This window comes from Pelecanus crispus, chromosome 4 (assembly GCF_030463565.1).
Source record: "Pelecanus crispus isolate bPelCri1 chromosome 4, bPelCri1.pri, whole genome shotgun sequence".
Taxonomy (NCBI): Eukaryota; Metazoa; Chordata; class Aves; order Pelecaniformes; family Pelecanidae; genus Pelecanus; species Pelecanus crispus.
In genome coordinates this window covers 50,601,842-50,620,302 of record NC_134646.1, presented here as the reverse complement: position 1 = coordinate 50,620,302, position 18,461 = coordinate 50,601,842, and the positions used below count along the sequence as shown (strand labels likewise).

At 38.8% G+C, this 18,461-nt stretch overlaps 1 protein-coding gene across 1 annotated transcript in view; it reads left to right on the top strand.

Annotated features, from left to right (window-relative positions):
• The window catches only part of CFAP97 (cilia and flagella associated protein 97), a 36,736-nt gene that overhangs the window by 9,384 nt on the left and 8,891 nt on the right, over positions 1 to 18,461 (top strand). Inside the window, exons 2-4 of the mRNA XM_075709591.1 lie at positions 4,742 to 5,620; positions 5,710 to 5,781; positions 17,308 to 17,570. Coding sequence (XP_075565706.1) covers positions 4,762 to 5,620; positions 5,710 to 5,781; positions 17,308 to 17,570 — 1,194 coding nt within the window. The 5' untranslated portion in view covers positions 4,742 to 4,761. The remainder of the gene's footprint in view (positions 1 to 4,741; positions 5,621 to 5,709; positions 5,782 to 17,307; positions 17,571 to 18,461) is intronic.

The following is an 18,461-nucleotide window of genomic DNA, read 5'->3' as shown; positions in this document are numbered from 1 at the left end:
GCCGAGCCCAGAGAGTAGTGATAAATGGTGTTAAGTCCAGTTGGCGGCCGGTCACGAGCGGTGTTCCCCAGGGCTCTGTTTTGGGGCCAACCTTGTTCAATATCTTTATCAATGATCTGGATGAGGGGATCGAGTGCACCCTCAGTAAGTTTGCAGACGACACCAAATTGGGTGGGAGCCTCGATCTGCTCGAGGGTAGGATGGCCCTGCAGAGGGACCTGGACAGGCTGGATCGATGGGCCGTGGCCAACTGTATGAGGTTCAACAAGGCCAAGTGCCGGGTCCTGCACTTGGGTCACAACAACCCCATGCAACGCTACAGGCTTGGGGAGGAGTGGCTGGAAAACTGCCTGGCCGAAAAGGATCTGGGGGTGTTAGTAGATAGCCGGCTGAACATGAGCCAGCAGTGTGCCCAGGTGGCCAAGAAGGCCAACAGCATCCTGGCTTGTATCAGGAATGGTGTGGCCAGCAGGAGCAGGGAGGTGATTGTCCCCCTGTACTTGGCGCTGGTGAGGCCGCACCTGGAATACTGTGTCCAGTTTTGGGCCCCTCACTACAAGAAAGACATTGAGGTGCTGGAGCGTGTTCAGAGGCGGGCAACGAAGCTGGTGAAGGGTCTGGAGAACAAGTCTTATGAGGAGCGGCTGAGGGAACTGGGGTTGTTTAGCCTGGAAAAGAGGAGGCTGAGGGGGGACCTTATCGCTCTCTACAACTACCTGAAAGGAGGTTGTAGTGAGGTGGGTGTTGGTCTCTTCTCCCAAGTAGCTAGCGATAGGACAAGAGGAAATGGGCTTAAGCTGCGCCAGGGGAGGTTTAGACTGGAGATTAGGAAGAATTTCTTTACGGAAAGGGTGGTCAGGCATTGGAACAGGCTGCCCAGAGAGGTGGTGGAGTCACCATCCCTGGAGGCGTTTAAAAAACGGGTAGATGTGGCACTTCGGGATATGGTTTAGTCTGGTCTACCCTTGATTAGTCTAGAGTGGGCTTGGTAGTGTAGGTTAATGGTTGGACTGGATGATCTTAAAGGTCTTTTCCAACCTAGATGATTCTATGATTCTATGATTCTAAATGTTTTAGGTTGTACAGGCAGCGGTTGGCCTGTACAGGAGCTGAGTGGTCTTTGCTCTGGCAGTAGCTGGCTGGTGAGAACACGGATGCAGCCTCGGTAGGTAGTCAGATGCTCAGTGCATCAACCTCTTGATGAGAAAGTGTGGGTCCCTACTGCCCTGACAGCCAGACTGTGTGTTCTTCTTGGCTGCTTGGCCACTGCTTTCTGATCTTAAATGGGTCAAGCTTGGTGTTTACAGGTGAAGGGATTAAGAAGTGGTATAAACTAGGAGGGACTGCAGTGAGGAAGAAGCAAATGCGAATGGATGTGCTTGGCTGGGGTAATGGGTGTTACAGTTATAAGAAATAGGGGCAGAGAGGTAGAGAATTGCATGGGGAGAGAAAATATTACAATAAAAAGGATGACAATTAATGGCCAGCCTGCTCATCTGACTTGATGATATTTGTGTTAGAGGGTTTCATGGCAGAAAGCCACAGAAAGCATATATTTTTTGTAAATAAATACAGTGGTCGTTAGAATTAGCAGTTAATGATAAGTATTTGACTCTAACGACAGTTTTCTTGGGATTTCAGAATATCGCTTGTGGATTCTGTATTTTAACAATTGATGACGTAGCAGAACTCTGTACTTCTCCCAGGGATAAAATTACACTCTGCCCTGCATGTAAAGGGGTGTGAGTGTGTATGTGTGCACACGCAGCCAATTTATTAATTTAGGCATGGTTTATCAGCAAAATTGCTTCTTCTGTGTTACTACTTCTTGGCAAATTCCAGCTCCCTTAAAGACATTCTAGATGCATGAGGGGAATAGGAACCAAAAAACCCATCTCTTCATCTATTTCCTCTTGTTTGTTTTTAATGGAAATTACAATATTAATTAATGTTTAGTTTGTGAGTGATTAAGAGTGTCAGTGAGAGAAATTACCCAACGCAGCATGTCCATTTTCCATTAAGATGAAGGCTGAAGTCGTCAGGGGCTTGTGCCAGAAAAGTGGAAGGAACATTTGGCAATGATATGACTGGTGTTACGACTGCTGCTCCTTAGGCAGAGTCAGACAGCTAAACTGCATTTCTCATGGTGACAGTGGTTGCTGTCCATGAATCGGTTATGGCTCAGTCTTTGTGGAAGACAGCCCACTGGCAGGTGAGCTATTCCTAAGTCATGCAGAGTGGGAAGATATGTGCTCCTTGGCTGGTGCTAATGGTGGAAAGGAGCATACAGGCTCCTTGCTATATTTTATCACCTTTTGCCACCTCTACTCTGCTCTTCTGCTGCTGTCTTGAGTTAAATCCCATCCGCCTTAAGTGATTGTGTTCAGAAAAGTCTATTATATTATAGCTGATGAGATACTGTTAGTTTCGTCTCCTTTGCAGGAGTAGCATTACATAAACTAAAAGTATATGGATGTGTGTATTACAGTCAACAAAATTTTGTATTTCAAGCTGTACTTGTTGGTCTGCATCCACCTGCAAACCTGTTTTTTTGCCTTATCTTAGGCTTATATACATACAACAGGGCTAACAGTATATCAAATCTATGTGTTTGAGACAAGTGAAATATGGCACATGCCTATTTTTACTGATTGGTCATAATCTGTCTGAAGGTACAAACTGGTGAGATGTTGGTGCCTTAAGTACTAAAAATCTTCCATCATGGAGAAGAAAGGTTTTTGTTTGAATTTTAACGCTGTACTTCCTGTATTCATTTTCATCATAGAATTGACTTTGCACAAGTTGTACTTGCTAAACAAATAATTCATGATCTATAGTCTGTAGGTAATGCCAAAAAATTCTGCTTGGTTCCCTTCTGGTTTAGGTTACATGAGATAGAAAATTAAGTATAAATAACGTGTTGCACTCTTCTGATTTTTTTTTTTCCTGTTTTGCATTTTTTGATATATTGAAATGCATTATCCTTTTAGGAAGCTGTTCTAGGAACACTTCCAGGAATTCACATGACAGTTGGGCATTGCAGACTATGCAAGCTGCCCGAAGCCAGGGTTCACAAGAAGTGACATGAATGTGAAAAGTTTGCAAATTCCATGTAGCATTTCAAATTAAGAGTTCCCAGGTGCATTGCTCCTTTGTTCTGTTGCTCTTAGAGGAGTTAGGTGGTTTAACAAGTTACTCTTCATGGCACCAAAGTTGGCCTCTGCTTCTGTTGTTGAATAGCATTTTCAGCTTTATGCAACATCTAACCTTATTAAGTCTCTCTTCAGTTCTTTTGCTTTGTGATCGTAAAACCACAGGAGATTCCACATCATCTGCTTTTAAGGTTTATGTTGAGCTTTTTGTATTTGGGATGCATATTTCAAATTCCCCTAAAGCTGAGTATTATTTGAGAGGTGGCAAGATAATTGAGTGACATAGACCTTTAAAAACTGCATATTTTGAAGTAATTTTAGCTAGAAGTTTTCTTGGGAATAGTCTTGCAGTTTCAAAGCACGCTTAGGAATTCCTTTTTCACCTTTGTTTGCCATGGCAACAAACTATATGTGGTTTAAGGGAGACCATCCATCTTGTAAAATGTTCTGGTTCTCCTGCCTTGTATAGTTGCTTCCACTGTCTTTGTTTTTTGTTTCCTTGGCTCTAAAGAATGGTACATATTTATTGATTGCAGCTCACAAAATTTATGTAAACTCTGTTGTAAATAGTAGGAGAAAAGTACTGCTGGCTAGGTGGGAACGGTAGTCTTTGATACTGACTAATTTTGTTTGGTTGTGGGGTGTTTGTTTTTTTTTATTTTAACTCTGTGTATATCCTACTAATGAGTGGAAACTTTCATATCCACCCTTCCACGTGCATAGGATCTAACACCATATATTTCTGCAAGAAGTATGACACAAGAGGAGCACATTTGTAGAGCATAACGGTTAGTGCTGAGGACCTGATATCCACCCTGTATGTATTTGGGGTTTTTCCTTTGGCCTAGCTGTAATCTGGTCCCATGGACTGAATGGTGACTGCTGGTTTAAGTGCACTAGTTTCATGCCGGGAGCACGCTTTAAAGGTTAGTTTCATCTGAAAGAATCAGGTTTGCTCACTGTACTATGCAATGTCGGTTACAGAGGACTGTTAAGAAAAGCAGGCTCCTGATCCAGGCTAAAACATTAACACTGACGCACCCTACATCTATTACAATTTAACCTACAGAGCCATGGATCTGTTGATGTAAGTTGAAATTGCTCCTACTTTAGGCGCTGAAAGTCTGTGGTTTGAATGGCTGTGTCGGCCAAGATGATGACCACCACAAACAAACAAGGTTTTTAATATAAAATCCAAACTAATGATAGCTCATTAGTGGCTCTAGCTTAAAGTGGCTCTAGCTTAAAGGAACAAAAGACACTTCAGTTGCTTGTTTGTCATAGTTAAGACTCTTTAGCTGCTAACAATGTTTGACTAATTTCCTTAGGAGTAAAAGTTTTGAAATCATGATGGTTTTTGTTAGCTTAAAGTAAAGCTTTTTGGTCTAATATGTAAGCTGTGTACAACAAGGTGGCACAAAATTTCTTTATAGAACTGACTACGGAGTTGTCCCTAGCAACATAACATAATTAATTGCAGAATTATAAATTACTAGAGCTAAAAGACTAAAGAACAAAGCTATTACACCAAAAGTGTACTTGGATCTCTTTTTATGCTAACCTTTGGAAACCTTTTCTGATGGTTGCAGGTGGCACTTCATATTTCAGTATGGACCGGTTTGAAGATGTATCAGATGGTGAAGTGGATCATGCTTTCTTTGACAGTGATTTTGAAGAAGAGAAAAAGAAAGCTGAACAAAATGGTGAATGTATAGAGAAAGGAAGTACAAAGGCAGCTCTTGCAGACCCTGACTTCGTTTCTAATTCAAAGGATGCAAAGCATTGTGAGGAGGAAAGTGAAGAAAAGCAGAAAGATTTGCAGAAGAATCAGTCCCTAGAAAATAGCCCAGATCATCTTGGAGGTGCTTCATCTTTGTCACTTTCTCCAGTTGTGGAGGACGCAGGTACATCTGGAGCGACATCAGCAGCAAGTATGGGAACACAGGAGAATGTTCCTGCTGGAATCCCCAAAATAGTTAAAGAAGGTGAAGAAGATTATTATACAGATGAAGAAGATAGTAGTGACGATGGCAAAAAACAGAAGGTTAGACCAAAGTCAGCTAAGCAGTCAAACAACATAAAAAAGACTAGCAAAAAATATACTAATATCAGCTCCTCTTCCTCTTCCTCCTCCTCTTCCTCCTCATCCTCGTCCTCAAGCTCAGATACAGATTGTTCTGAGACAGATTCCGATAGCTGTTTATCAGATTCATCTCATTCTTCCTCAAAGAGGAATGCTTGCAGGAACACTCTTCTGTCTCCAAAACAAAAATTTAAGTCATCAATGAAATTAGCAGAAGGAAAACCAAAGCTCGGTGACTACTTGGAGGAGTCTGAAGACACAGTGACAGACGTAACGCCACTGTCAACTCCAGACATCAGTCCTATCCAGTCTTTTGAACTCGCAGCATCAAATGATAAGAAACTAAAAATAAAGAGACAGGAAAATGTGAACCAAGAATTATATGGTAATTTTGAAGAATTTAAGTACAACACAAAATTTGTAAAACCTGCAGTACTGGGAAATCCAATCTTATATCTGTATTTTTTTCATTAGATTCCGAGTTTGATCGCAGATATAGTCGAAAAGTCCTGCATGATGCTATGGACCTGAATCAGCTTTTGAAAGGTGACTTTTACATTTTCTTTTTACAAAGTATGACATCTGTACATTGTTGAGAACAATTGAGCTCTAGTAGAAGAGAATGAGGTTTTAATGTGCCACATGTATTTTTAAAACTGGTTTGTGATTAAGCTGTGTTGATCTAATTGTTTGAATTCTTATGTACGTAAATAGTACTGATTCTACAGCTGAAAGAAGAAGCATGCGTATGAGCATGTGTTGGTATGCATATACCTAGAAGTAGGATATACAGACGGGGTGAATCTCTAAATAAGATTTGATATATTAACAAATTCAATAATAGAACTGCACGTGCATTTTGAGAAATCAAGCTTTACTGGACTATGCCACAATTTACTACCTAAATTAAAGCACCAACCTTCCTGATAAAATGCTGGGCTGTCGATCTTCAAAACTGAAAGGCAGTCCAAAGCTACATTGCATATTCATATATTTAAACTTCTGGTACCTTTTTGATAATGAAATGGAATTATTTGAAATTCTTCTTTTGAACTAAGTGTTTTCCTTCTGAAATACTATAAAGTTGAGTAAAGGTATTTTAAAGAGAAAAATAACAATCTTTACTAAAACTTGAGTGGTTGCTTCTTGCCAGTAGATTTAATAAATCTGAGCCTATAGTGAGTAAGTATTCAAAATATATTGTATGTATCATTTAACTTCCCTATGAGTAGAAATGAGGATTTTACTTGTATGGAAATTCTTCTGATGGTGAGAAAAGCAGATCTAGCCATCAAGAAAGGTAGAGCTGATTCTCATCTCTGACAGTCCTTGTGCTCCAGCAACTCTTTTGTACTAGAAAAGGCTCCAACCACTTGTCAAAACATGTTGTTAGAAGAGTTGTTGCTAGGCAATTGAAATTATGATGTCCTACATCTTATTTGTTCCCTGATAGCAAGAAGCTATTTAATAACTGGTGATTATGGAAGGATTCCTCTCATCCCTAAAACAAATGGGTATTACAGCTCAGAATAAGTATTCTCAGAGATGAATATGTTTGGGGGGAGGGGGGGGGGGGGGAGTTTTTTCCGAAAACTGAAAAACAATTCTAAATAACAGTAATATAAGATTGACTAATGAGAAGTAGAATTCATATAGTCTGGCAGCTAATGTTCCTGATTAACATGCATATTACTCCCAAGTGCCTCTCTAAATTGGCAAGCTCAGCGTAGCTTAATTACTTTGGGTATTTTGAAGTTTAAATGGGGCAGGATTATTAATGGTGGAAAGTAACTAGTCTGGGAAAATAGGAGCTAATCTTATTCTGAGTTATTGCTTCCAGGTTTTTCTGCACTTGTTGAAAAAAAAAAAAAGTGCAAATCATTTCCTGCCCCCCTCCCCATCTGCATGAAATGTTCATCAGAACTGCATAGGCATGAACATTGCTTCAAGTGAGAACAGTATAAGAACCTGGGTGCATGAAAGAGTATTTAAATGATCATCAGGATGTCTCAGATTTGGTTTTAAAGTATAATAGTCTTCCAGTAATGTATACTGATGAAGCATTTAATTTAAAATTTTTGTCAAATATGCTTGTAATATAGCTGGGCCTAAGCATTTACACCAGTTATGTGAGTTTAATTTCCCAAGGTCCCCAGAAACTTGGAGAATTTCAGTGTGCTCTGTTACTGTGTTGTTCCTAGGGGGTGTGCAGTACTTAATTTTGTACAATTCTGCGTATTGGTAATGTGAACATTTGGGAAGACTAGAATCTCTTGTATTAAAAAAGAATCATAAGAACAAAGAAAGGGAAGAAATCTGTTAAAAGCACATGGTGTTCAAAGAATGAGTTTTGGGCTAGAACAAGAGTCTGGTTATTAAGCAGCAAGGTAGTTTGTGTATCTTAGAATTAATTTGAAGCATTTAGAAAAAATGTTGCAATTAAATTAAAAAGCAGCTGAAATAATTTTTCCTCTGTTTTATATGCCATTGATACATATTTGTGTTCGTATTGCAAACTATTCATTTTTATAAGCATTTAAAAAAAAATCATATTTAGAGTAAAAAAAATTTTTATGCCCTTACATCTCCTAAAGCTATGCTTGTTCTTGAGAGAAGCCAAATTTTAAGTTATGCTATTCTGAATAATTAAAAATCTCACAAATAACATAATTTTAGTTGGAAATCTCGTCGTCTCCATGCTGTATATTGCACTTTGAATACTTTTTAGGTGGGTATTGCTGTGCAGCTTTATTACTCATTTTAGAAATATTCTTTAGTGACCAGAACTCTGAACAGGAGACCGATAAAGGTATGTGATAACACTTGGTTACTCCATCTGAAAGTTGTCATTTTACGTATGCTGTTACTGAAGCGAGCATTACCCGGTACTGCAACTTGCTGTGCCGCCTCCATTTGCCCTATGGAAAATAACTGAACTAGTTTTAGTCAGAATGGCAGAAATCTACTCGGTAACAGTAGCTGGGAGCAGTGAAGATTATGCTTGAAAACTGGAGAGAAGCAGGTTTTCCATGTTGCCAAGGTCAAATAAAGCATAGGAATGTAGTCCTTACATTGGCATTTATTAGACAGGAGTCGAGCCCTGTTTCAAAGTGAAGGAAGAAGTACAATAAAATGTGCAGTTTTCAGAACCTGCAGGTTGTATGGCTGTATTGGCATTGCTCTGAATGCATGCTGAGGAAGGAGGGGCATGTGAACAGTAGAGCACACTGGAGAGCAGATGCAGCATGAAGGAAGACAGATAAACATATGCAGCGAAGAAATTGTGGAGCCCAGGTATCTGTAAGCTACCATGTTAAGATATGGGGTGCACACTCACACTGTTCCACTTGTAAGGAGCCTGCAGTTTGTAGTGGGAACAGCATCGCTAGAAACTGCAGGCCGTAGTGAAAGCAGAGGTGGTGCAGGGAGGATGAATAAACTTGGAACACTTTGGATCAATCTCTGTTGTTTGTTTCCACATCAGTCCTGTGGCAGTGTCTGATGCTCAGTTCAGAGTGGCTTGGAGTTCATGTGGAGGGAGCACCTCTCTGCAGCACCCTGCCTGGGGAGCAGAGCCTGCCCCACTCACCCGTCCTGAAGCTCTGTGGCTGCAGAGCCTGGAGTACTAAAACCAGCCTGGGTCATGTTACAGTCTGGGTCCACCTGGACCATGTTGTTCAAGTTACTGGACTTAGTGATCACTTATTAATTATCCCTGCACTATTGTCCTGGTTTCGGCTGGGATAGAGTTAATTTTCTTCCTAGCAGCAGGCATAGTGCTGTGGTTTGGATTTAGTAGGAGAAGAATGTTGATAACATGCTGATGTTTTTAGTTGTTGCTGAGTACTGCTTATGCTAGTCAAGGACTTTTTCAGCTTCCCATGCTCTGCCAGGCGCACAAGAAACTGGGAGGGGGCACAGCCAGAATAGTTGATCCAAACTGACCAAAGGGCTATTCCATACCATATGACATCATGCTCAGTATAGAAACTGGGGGGGTTGGCCGGGGAGCAGCGATTGCTGCTCGGGAACTGTCTGGGTATCGGTCGTCAGGTGGTGAGCAATTGCATTGTGCATCACTTGCTTTGTATATTATTATTACTATTATTATTATATTGTTATTATTATTATTTTACTTTATTTCAATTATTAAACTGTTCTTATCTCAACCCAGGAGTGTTTCTCACTCTTACTCCTCCGATTCTCTCCCCCATCCCATCAGGGTAGGAGGAGTGAGCGAGCGGCTGCGTGGTACTGAGTTGCTGGCTGGGACTAAACCACGACAACTATGCATAAAAATTCTTGGGTTTATCTGTTTTGGAGGCTGTGAACTGCTGAATTGTTTAATTGTTCTTGGTAGTGGTTTTTACTTCTGGTCATGAAAACCACTTGCTGTTTGGGTGGCATGCTTATTTAAAATGTTTATAAATGCTAAATATATGACACTTGAATCCTCTCGTTTTTACAGACACAGAAGTCGATGTTTAGGAGGCTTACATCATCTTGTTACAATGCTAAGACATGTCATGTAACTGTTGTCATTATGGTGTATCACTGTAAGAACTATTGTAGTACTGTGGAGTCAGCCAGCCATACTACTTAGGAATTTAAATGTCTTGTCAGTGTGGCCAAGAACATAGGTACTCACAATTTCAGTTACTCAAGATTAGTAAGGTTTATATTTTACAGACCTCTCCTTTTTTCACCACCTGCATGGAAAAAAAATACAGGCGTGATTATAATTTTTCAGGTCAAAATACAGTTCTTCAGTTGTTTCAAGATGTTATATAGTAATTCTTTTGTGAGTCAGTGCTGTTTCTACTTTGCTATAAACCTTAAAGAACTTTCAGAAAATTAAAATAATAACTAACTTGGAGCAATATTCAAAACCCGTAATAGTAAATGTCAGCGTTATCTCCTTCTCTGCTGTTCTGTCAAGTAATCTGAACACAAAAAGGTAATTAAATATGCCAATGCAAAGAAAGAGATTGCCAAAAATTTATTTTGGAAGTGCTTTCATAAAGCTCCATGTTAGAAAGCAGAGAATAAAAAATTGGAAATTTTTCTGATGCTGTTTTGCTTGATCCTATGTCTTGATCCAGTGTCCCATGTAATTTTAAGGAATTGATGTTATGCAGGTAAAGAGATGGGTTAAGCATATGTGTTGAATTAAGCACTCATCCATTTCCATCCCATTATGCTACAGACTTGCTCTGTCTTTAGACAAGTCTCTTGATTTCTGTAGTTCAGAATAGATCTGTATGCTAAAAATGCTGTGTATCTCTTTATCTGAATTTATGTTGGGTTTCAATATAGTAGTAATGGGAGCATGAGGTATATAGAGTGCTTAAGAGTTTAGCACTTCGTGTTTTCTTCTCTGTACAATGGGGTTGATACCTGCTTATTTTACAGAAGTGTCTGTGAGAATTAGTCTGTAAATCCATGGTATTAGCTATTATTAACTTGAGGAGGCGGTGTGATGGGGTAAGTAGGACAATGGGCCACAGGCTGAAGACCTGAATTCTATCCTTGAAGCTCCCACTGACCTGTATGCTCTCTGATAGATCTTTTTTGCTTCTTCTGTGTGTTAGATTTTCTATTGTAAAATAGAGCTCACTTGAAGAGCACTGTGATATAAATATAATTATTGTGAAAGTAAAAGCTTTGTGTTTCTGAATAAAGGCTATTGTAGAAAACTGAATAGCAGCTTCAACTCAACATGTAGAAATTGCTTTACCTTTATTTTTGCTATAATTTGTCACTCAGGAAATAGAGTAAGTTTTTTTTTATAACTGAAATTTCTCTTCTTAGGGCTATGTTACCTGTGTGCTTATTCATGCTGAACTTGTGTATTTGTAGAATAACTGTTAAACAATGTATAAATTTAAAGTAGAGTCTTAAATATATACATAGACACCTAAACTGTACAGTTGAAGTAAACATGTATGGCTTTTTCACCAAGTTTTGTTTAGCTTGTATGTTCATAGTTTGAACTAATTGTGTGTGCATGTGTATACATATGCACCGTTTTCGCAGGTCTAGTAACTCATGTTGAGGTAGAAGAGCAATTATCAGCTTATTCTTATATTTAGAGTTTGAAAACAGATTGAAAATCTTTAACATTGTAAAGAGATCCAGACTTTCCCAACATCCAGAAGAAAGTGTGTCATTTTGGGGGGGGGGGGGGGGGGGGAATTCTGCACCTGTAAGGTATCTGTCTTTCTCATGGCATCAAGAAATAACTAGCAGCCCTATTTAAGCATAAATTTTTCAAGAGGAAAATTTATGCTTGAAAAGCACATTCTCCTTTTCTTAAAAAAAAAAACCATCAAATCACAAATTCTCAAAAATCCTTTTTAGAGAGTTCTGTGACATGAAATAATGGATATTCTAGGGAATATCTGTTTGGAGATACTACAGGGAAATAGTTTTAGATTGAAACTGTTAGACATCGATGAAGGACTGTGACTGAATCCTTTTCTATTTTTCAAATGTGTTAAAGATGTTGTAGTGGAGCAGTATAAAACAAAACACCAGGCAAACTCAAGAGTGTAAGCACTGAGGCAATTTAATGCATTTTCCTTTACCAGGATTGCAACAGATACACTGAAACATGTATGATTTTAATTTTAGCCTTAATGCCATTGGGACAGCTGTATCATCCTGTCCTAATGTATTTGACTTGCTAATTATCATTTGTGTTTTATATAAAGTTTGGCCTTTCTCATTCTGCAAGGTCATTTCAATGCTTACAAATTGAAAGCAATAAACAGCTTGTTTATTGCTTAAAAGAAAGTCAGGTGTCTCTCCATGGAAACCAGCTTTCATAGAAATCCTGTGAATACCAGAGAATTTTCTTTTCCTGCTTACCAGTAAATGAGAAGTAGAACTGCACACTGTGCAAGTCTTTATGCAAATGCTGCTGCTTGTGTATGCCCCTCCCCCAATTACTGATTTATGGTCTGGCTGATAAGGAAGTGGTAAGTAGGGATTTAGTTAAATTACTTATTACTCACTGATAGAGTATGAAGCTACAGGTAAATCGTATTTAATTGTTCCAAGACTTACAAACTCTTTAGAACCTTAAATCATAATCTTAAACTGTAGCGTTGCCTCGTGTTGTCATTGGCCACTGCAAAAAGTCAGGTAAACCATTCAAACACGCATTGTGATTAAAAAGTGTGGGTGCATTGTTGAATAAATAATTGAAATAACTTTGAAACTCCAGTATTTGGGTTATATAACACTAACTGTACCTGAAATATTTAATAGCATTTAGAATAAATGCATTTACTTCTTACATGGGATCTTGATTCTCATTTATTGATGGTGAATTGTCCCTGGTTTTGTAGGCTTGTGCTGACCTTGCTTAGACACCTACTGCCTTTGCCATGAAAAAGCAGTGGTGTTGCCAGTGAATGTTGAAGTGCATTCAATGCATATTGGACGTATATACCTACTGAGGATTACATAATTTTCTATCATACTAAGTGTGCAGAGAATAGGACTATGATGCTGTATAAGTGGTGTTTTGCAGAGTGCAGGCTAGACAGATTTTAAGCCAGGTAACTTTGGAAGTAGTGGAAACTATTACTGCTGATTTGAAGTTCTGGGGTCAGAAGCCTCATTCTGGACCATCTGTCGCCCCTGCTTCAGGAGGACCTGCAGAACCTTGTGCTCACTACTTCATTAGATTGCTACTGCAGTTGATTTGAGCATTGTTTAAGGAGCCGTGACTTCATGGATGTCCCCTGCCCTCTGCTTGTTTTGTTAGGAACATCACTTACCCTGTGGTATTAGTGATCCTCTTTCAGTAACTGACACAGTGTGTGTTCTGTTGCTTGTCTTTTTTCTACTAAACTTTAAACGCTTCTGTCGCACAGTTCCTAAGGAGATCAATGCTGCATTTGTTGTGATTTAGAAAAGGTTATCTATGGACAGGCTTCAGTCAGTTACGGTTTGCTTTAAAGTGGTGTTTGCAGCTTAAATTCTTCCTTAAGATAGATCTTACCTAAGTAAAACACAACTCAAATTTATTAATTTATCAGCTTGAAGAACAACAAAGCAGCTACTTTTAATGTGTTATCTGATCCAGTGCCTTGGTGCATTGTAGCACTGTTGCTGCAAAGACGTACTTGTGAAATTTCAAATGTGGTTCATACAGAAGGCTAACTATAAAAAGATCAGTTGAGGAACTGAGAAACTAGTGAGGAACTTGAGAGTTTTAGATTGATCTTTTCACCCCATCCCCTTGAAGAAAACTTGCTGCTGTGCATGTTGTATTGGGTCTGAACTTTTAATGCAAAATTAATGAGTCTTCTGTAATTCAACAACATATCAAGAGATTAGTTACTGTGTTTTGGCAGTCTTCTGCTCAGGCTTCATTGAATAACTTCTCAGCAGAACCTTCATGGTGATCTTACATAATAAAGTGAAAGAATTGTTTTCTTTTGAGTTGTGATAAATTTGATATTATCACTGTTAGCAAGCCCTTAACCTCAAGAGTTGTCAGAAAGCTGTTGGCAGTAGTATGGTCAGTTTCTACACTAAGTAAGTTTAAATAATAAATAATAATGAGGCTAAGAATGAACAGCATACTGCAGAAAGTGGCCTGGAGTCTCTTTTCTGCCTGCTGCAAGTGGGAAAGGCTATCTTTGTGGTGAGGTGATAAAAGGTGTGGATGAGGCACTGTAGGAGGACAATATATTGAAAGGAAAAAGACTTACGAGAGGCTAAGGAAAGGAGGAAGAAAGAAGAGACGAATAAAAAAAAGGTCTGTGTGGGGATATGACTGAAGAAGCTGAAGGCGAGAGTAAAGGTAGTCAGTAAAATTTTGTCATTTTGCTCATAGAAGTAGTATCCAGTAGAGCAATGCATGGAAATGCACATAGACACGTATTCACACCAACTGCCTGAGAGCTTCGGGTAAAATACCGGTGGTATTTAATGCTACAGGAGTTGCATACCACTGCCCTCTAGGAGATCTGAGTGACCAAGTAGCGCAGTGCTTGTTGAGCCCCACGTGGAGCAATTGCTGCAAGGCTCCTTGAATCGTTATTTCTAAAAGCATTTACTGACCAGCATTGAGGCGAAAGGGAAAGGTGTTTGTTCCATGTCACCGCTCTGTTTTGGGTTTTTTTTTTATCACAGCTGACAGGGGTTTTCCAGAACAATGAGCAAGTCAAAAGACAAGTAATTCCCTTGTTGCGTATTTATCTCTAACCATTTTTAATCTGTGTTTGCTGGTTACAGTTCATAGTATACACTCTCCACCAAAGTATAGTCAGCTACCTTATACAGAATTAAAACAATCATGTACCAGTGAAGACATGAAACGTGAGTTTCTAATTAAAAATGTCCTCATTCGGAATGCCGTTGCTCTAAATGGAATTTGACTAGTTCACACCTTTCACAGAAAGAAAAGAGCTGTTCGGAATTTGCAGTGACAGTTACTCAGAAACTTAAATGTCTCTTGTAAGAGACTGTATCACCAGTAGCATTGGTGCCACAAAGCTAGGTCAAGACTTCAGTTGAACAACTGTTCTTTGACACAACCTGATTTCCAGTCTTGCATATGATGTGCAGTCTTGTTTAACCTGTGAGATGCTATGGATGTAAGGATGAAATTATCTTTCATAGCTTTATAATAATACAATTATTAATTATGTAACATGATATATAATAAACATCATCTTCAGATGGTTGCTCAAATTACTTTCTTCCAGCTGTGCTCTGCAGTGCTGGCTTTGCATGTTCCCATAAGGACATATTTAATTACTTTTTACTGAGAAGTACACTGCAGCTTGGTGTTTCATGTGAATTGTGTGGCTCTAGTTATTTTCTGTGCATTTCTTTTTGTCCCTTGTAGGTATATCCAGATGAGTCTCATCCCAGGTTTGTCTCCTCAGATGGTGTTGATGGCTGTACTGGCTTTCCCTTGAGAATAACTTACTAAATTGTAAAGATGCTTTTCAAGACATTTATACTTTATTAACCTGTTGGTTGGCACACTTGAGCTGCACTAGTTTGCATTGTGTCTTGGGTTTGAGGTGATTTGCATCTTCTCTTGACAAATTAAACCAGTATTTGCTAATGTGGACAACCTCGCGATTAGAGCTACCTAGGGGCAGTTTTTGCTTATATTGGCTAGCATGCTGATGGTGCAAGCTCACTAATTTCCAGAGGGATTTTGAAATTCATGAACTGTTTGGATTTTGCGTTCTGGATACTGTTTCTAAGTTTCTCAAAGACAGTAGCAATATTTGCTTGCATGAGTTCTGGAATAAACTCGGTTGAGATTCTGCAAGAAAGATTTCATTTCGTTTTGTTTTGAAGTAAGGGCATGTTCATCATTCTTTGAGGCTTTTAAGCTATTAAAGGCTGCCTCAGACATCCCTCACCAAAAAATTGCTGATGTGGAAGTGTTTGCTGAGGAAATACTATTGTGTGCCTGTTCTTTTTTTTTTTTTTCTTTTCTTTTTGCTTTTCTCAAAGCTTCTGCTTTGGATGCTTGTTTTGCTTGTGTGGGGCTTTTAGGGGTAAGAGTGAGGGGTGTCTTCTGGAGGTACTGTGATATTGGAGGCATGTGGGAAATGGCTTGAGTAAGGCATCCTCATCTGTGTCTCAGCTCCAAAAATCTGTTTGATCTAACCTGGTACCGCCATTCCTGTACCATAGATAATGCAATGGTTTGATGGGGTAATACCATGACAGCAAATCTCTTAAAACAGTTGCCAGAAGAACTACTGCAGAGATTTAGGAATCACAAGCTTAGAAATAGGTCAATAGCAAAACTCTAATGGAACTGTAATAAACATAGCTGGCTCTGGCTGAGAGTGAAGTTTTCCAGTCATTATCTTATCTTGCAGTTGTGCAAATCTGCCTTGCTGTGTATTTTTAAGTGTATATTCTTTGTTCTTTTGTCTTGAAACCTCATATCCTGGTTTAATTTGTCTTTTTTTTACTGTTTTAAATTGCCAGGCCCCAGTCATTTTTCTCCTGTTACATATGCTCACTCATTTCTCTCCATCTATTTAATTAAAATTTTCCATCTTTCCCTTTGCAATTCCTGCACCAACATGATGTAGGATCGATTCAGGAACAAAGGATCAACAAAATTACTTCAGCAAATGCACTTTGTGTCTCTGAGTCATGCTTCCCCAGTGTCAGTTTTCTGTCTGAAACATCATTTCTGTTCTGCCTCTCAGCTGAGACAGATATTGTAGATATCTTTGGGGCGAAGTTTAAATCTCTTTCCATGTGCAAACATCTAAATACTAACTTATGGTTTAATTCTTGGTTCTGTAAGTTATTTCTAGTCCTGGCTTCCTGAAGCTGTGTTTTCTGTTGCTTGGAAAACTTCTCTGATGCTTGTATCAGTGCCACAAATGATACCACTGTGATGATGATGATGTTCAGTGTTGCTTTAGTGCTGTATAATGGTAGCCCCCTTAGCATATATATATAATTGCCTATGCTGATTGCTGGTACCATAGTAACTACAGTAAAAATATTTGAGGATGGAAGTCTGAGCATATCATGTCAATGTAGAAGTTGGGCAAGCATACTGGTAAAGGTAGAGATCATGGGTGATGAGAGTCAAAGGAGGCATCAGCAATACTGACCATGCAGAAGAAATGACTGTGCATGTAAGGCTGATTTATATTCTGATTTCTAAATAACAGATAGATTCTACACAAATGCTTACAGAGTGTCTGTGTGCATATTGCTGATTTTCTTGTGTTGCTCAGTTGTTCACTGCATCTGTTCAATTCCTCTGGATTACTAATCATAAATGGGGAGGAGGGGGATTCCTAGTGAGAAGGAAGCAGATGGGTTATAACTATGGCCAAAATTAGACTTGATTTTTGTGGTGAAACTTGTGTAAAATCAATGTACTGAGGGCAACTGAGCATCCCTGAAAAATTCTGAAATGCATAAATCTGGAATTCAGATGGAGAAGGTGAAATGTACCTTGGCTTTTCAGGTCTGTAAATAAATCCTAATAGAATGCAAGATTTGTGTTTGGTTTGGTTTTTTAATCAGAGAAATTTACTTTTTGCCATTTTAAAGCTTTCCTACAGTTGGAGAAAAAAGAACAAAAACTAACCATCGATCAGCCATCTAAAGGAACAAGGAAAAATTATTCTTTCACAAATGAAGAAGTAAGACAGATTGATCGGGAAAACCAAAGGTTGCTAAAAGAACTGTCCAGACAGTCTGCAAAGCCAAGAAGAAGTACCACATTGAAGAAGTCAGCTGTACCCCCTCCTAAATTGTACCACAGTGCCCTCAACAGGCAAAAAGAGCAGCAAAGAATTGAAAGAGAAAACCTGGTAAGTTTTGAGAACTGATTTGGATCAGTAAATTGGGAAGGACTGTTTGTTGTCAGATGAACTACTGCTAAATACTTAGAAAACTGAAAAGGCAGCACTTGGAGCTTTACTGCAGTAAGTCTGCAATGAATTTCCTTTACTGTGCTGTTTGCATAATTGTTCGTATGGTGTTTTGAGGGGGGGAATGATGCTTTTTTCAGATGAAAATAGACTTTACTTTATATTAGTTTGCTCTACTTTAGTATCGTTCAATTTAAGAGGATCAACCATTGTTGTTAACACGCTCATAACTTTGGATAGCAGTCTAACTCTATTCATCCTGCTTCGTGCATCATGATTGCTAGTCTCAAGAACAGGATTGCAAAAAATAAAGCAATCAATATGATAGCATCAAACCGATTATATTTGAAATACAGAGGATACAATGTGAATGTAAATTTTGGTTTTTGACTCATTTTATAGCTATCTGCCTCTTTCAATATTTGTAGCACTCTGCTTGTCAGTATTTGAATGTAATGGCAATCACAATAACTTTAGTGGAAAACAGAAATTCAGACTCATTTATAAGGATATTGGCAGAGTTGTCAAATAACAAAAATAATACTGATTTGAATAAGATATTTTTAGTGATTGAATTGTAATACATATAATGATATTTTCATATCTACTAGTTGTTCATTAGTGTGTTTGAAAAGGAGATAAAATATAGTTAAAATATTTGGAAAATCTATAGGGGAGGTGATTCACTTTTTTTCATCTTTGTAAGTGTGGGTTGCAGTTTCCTTTTATATAGCTAGACAGAGATACAGATTCAACATGGAGAAAGTCTAATTGACTTTTTGTCGTGGTTTAACCCCAGCCGGCAAGTGAGCACTACACAGCCGCTTGCTC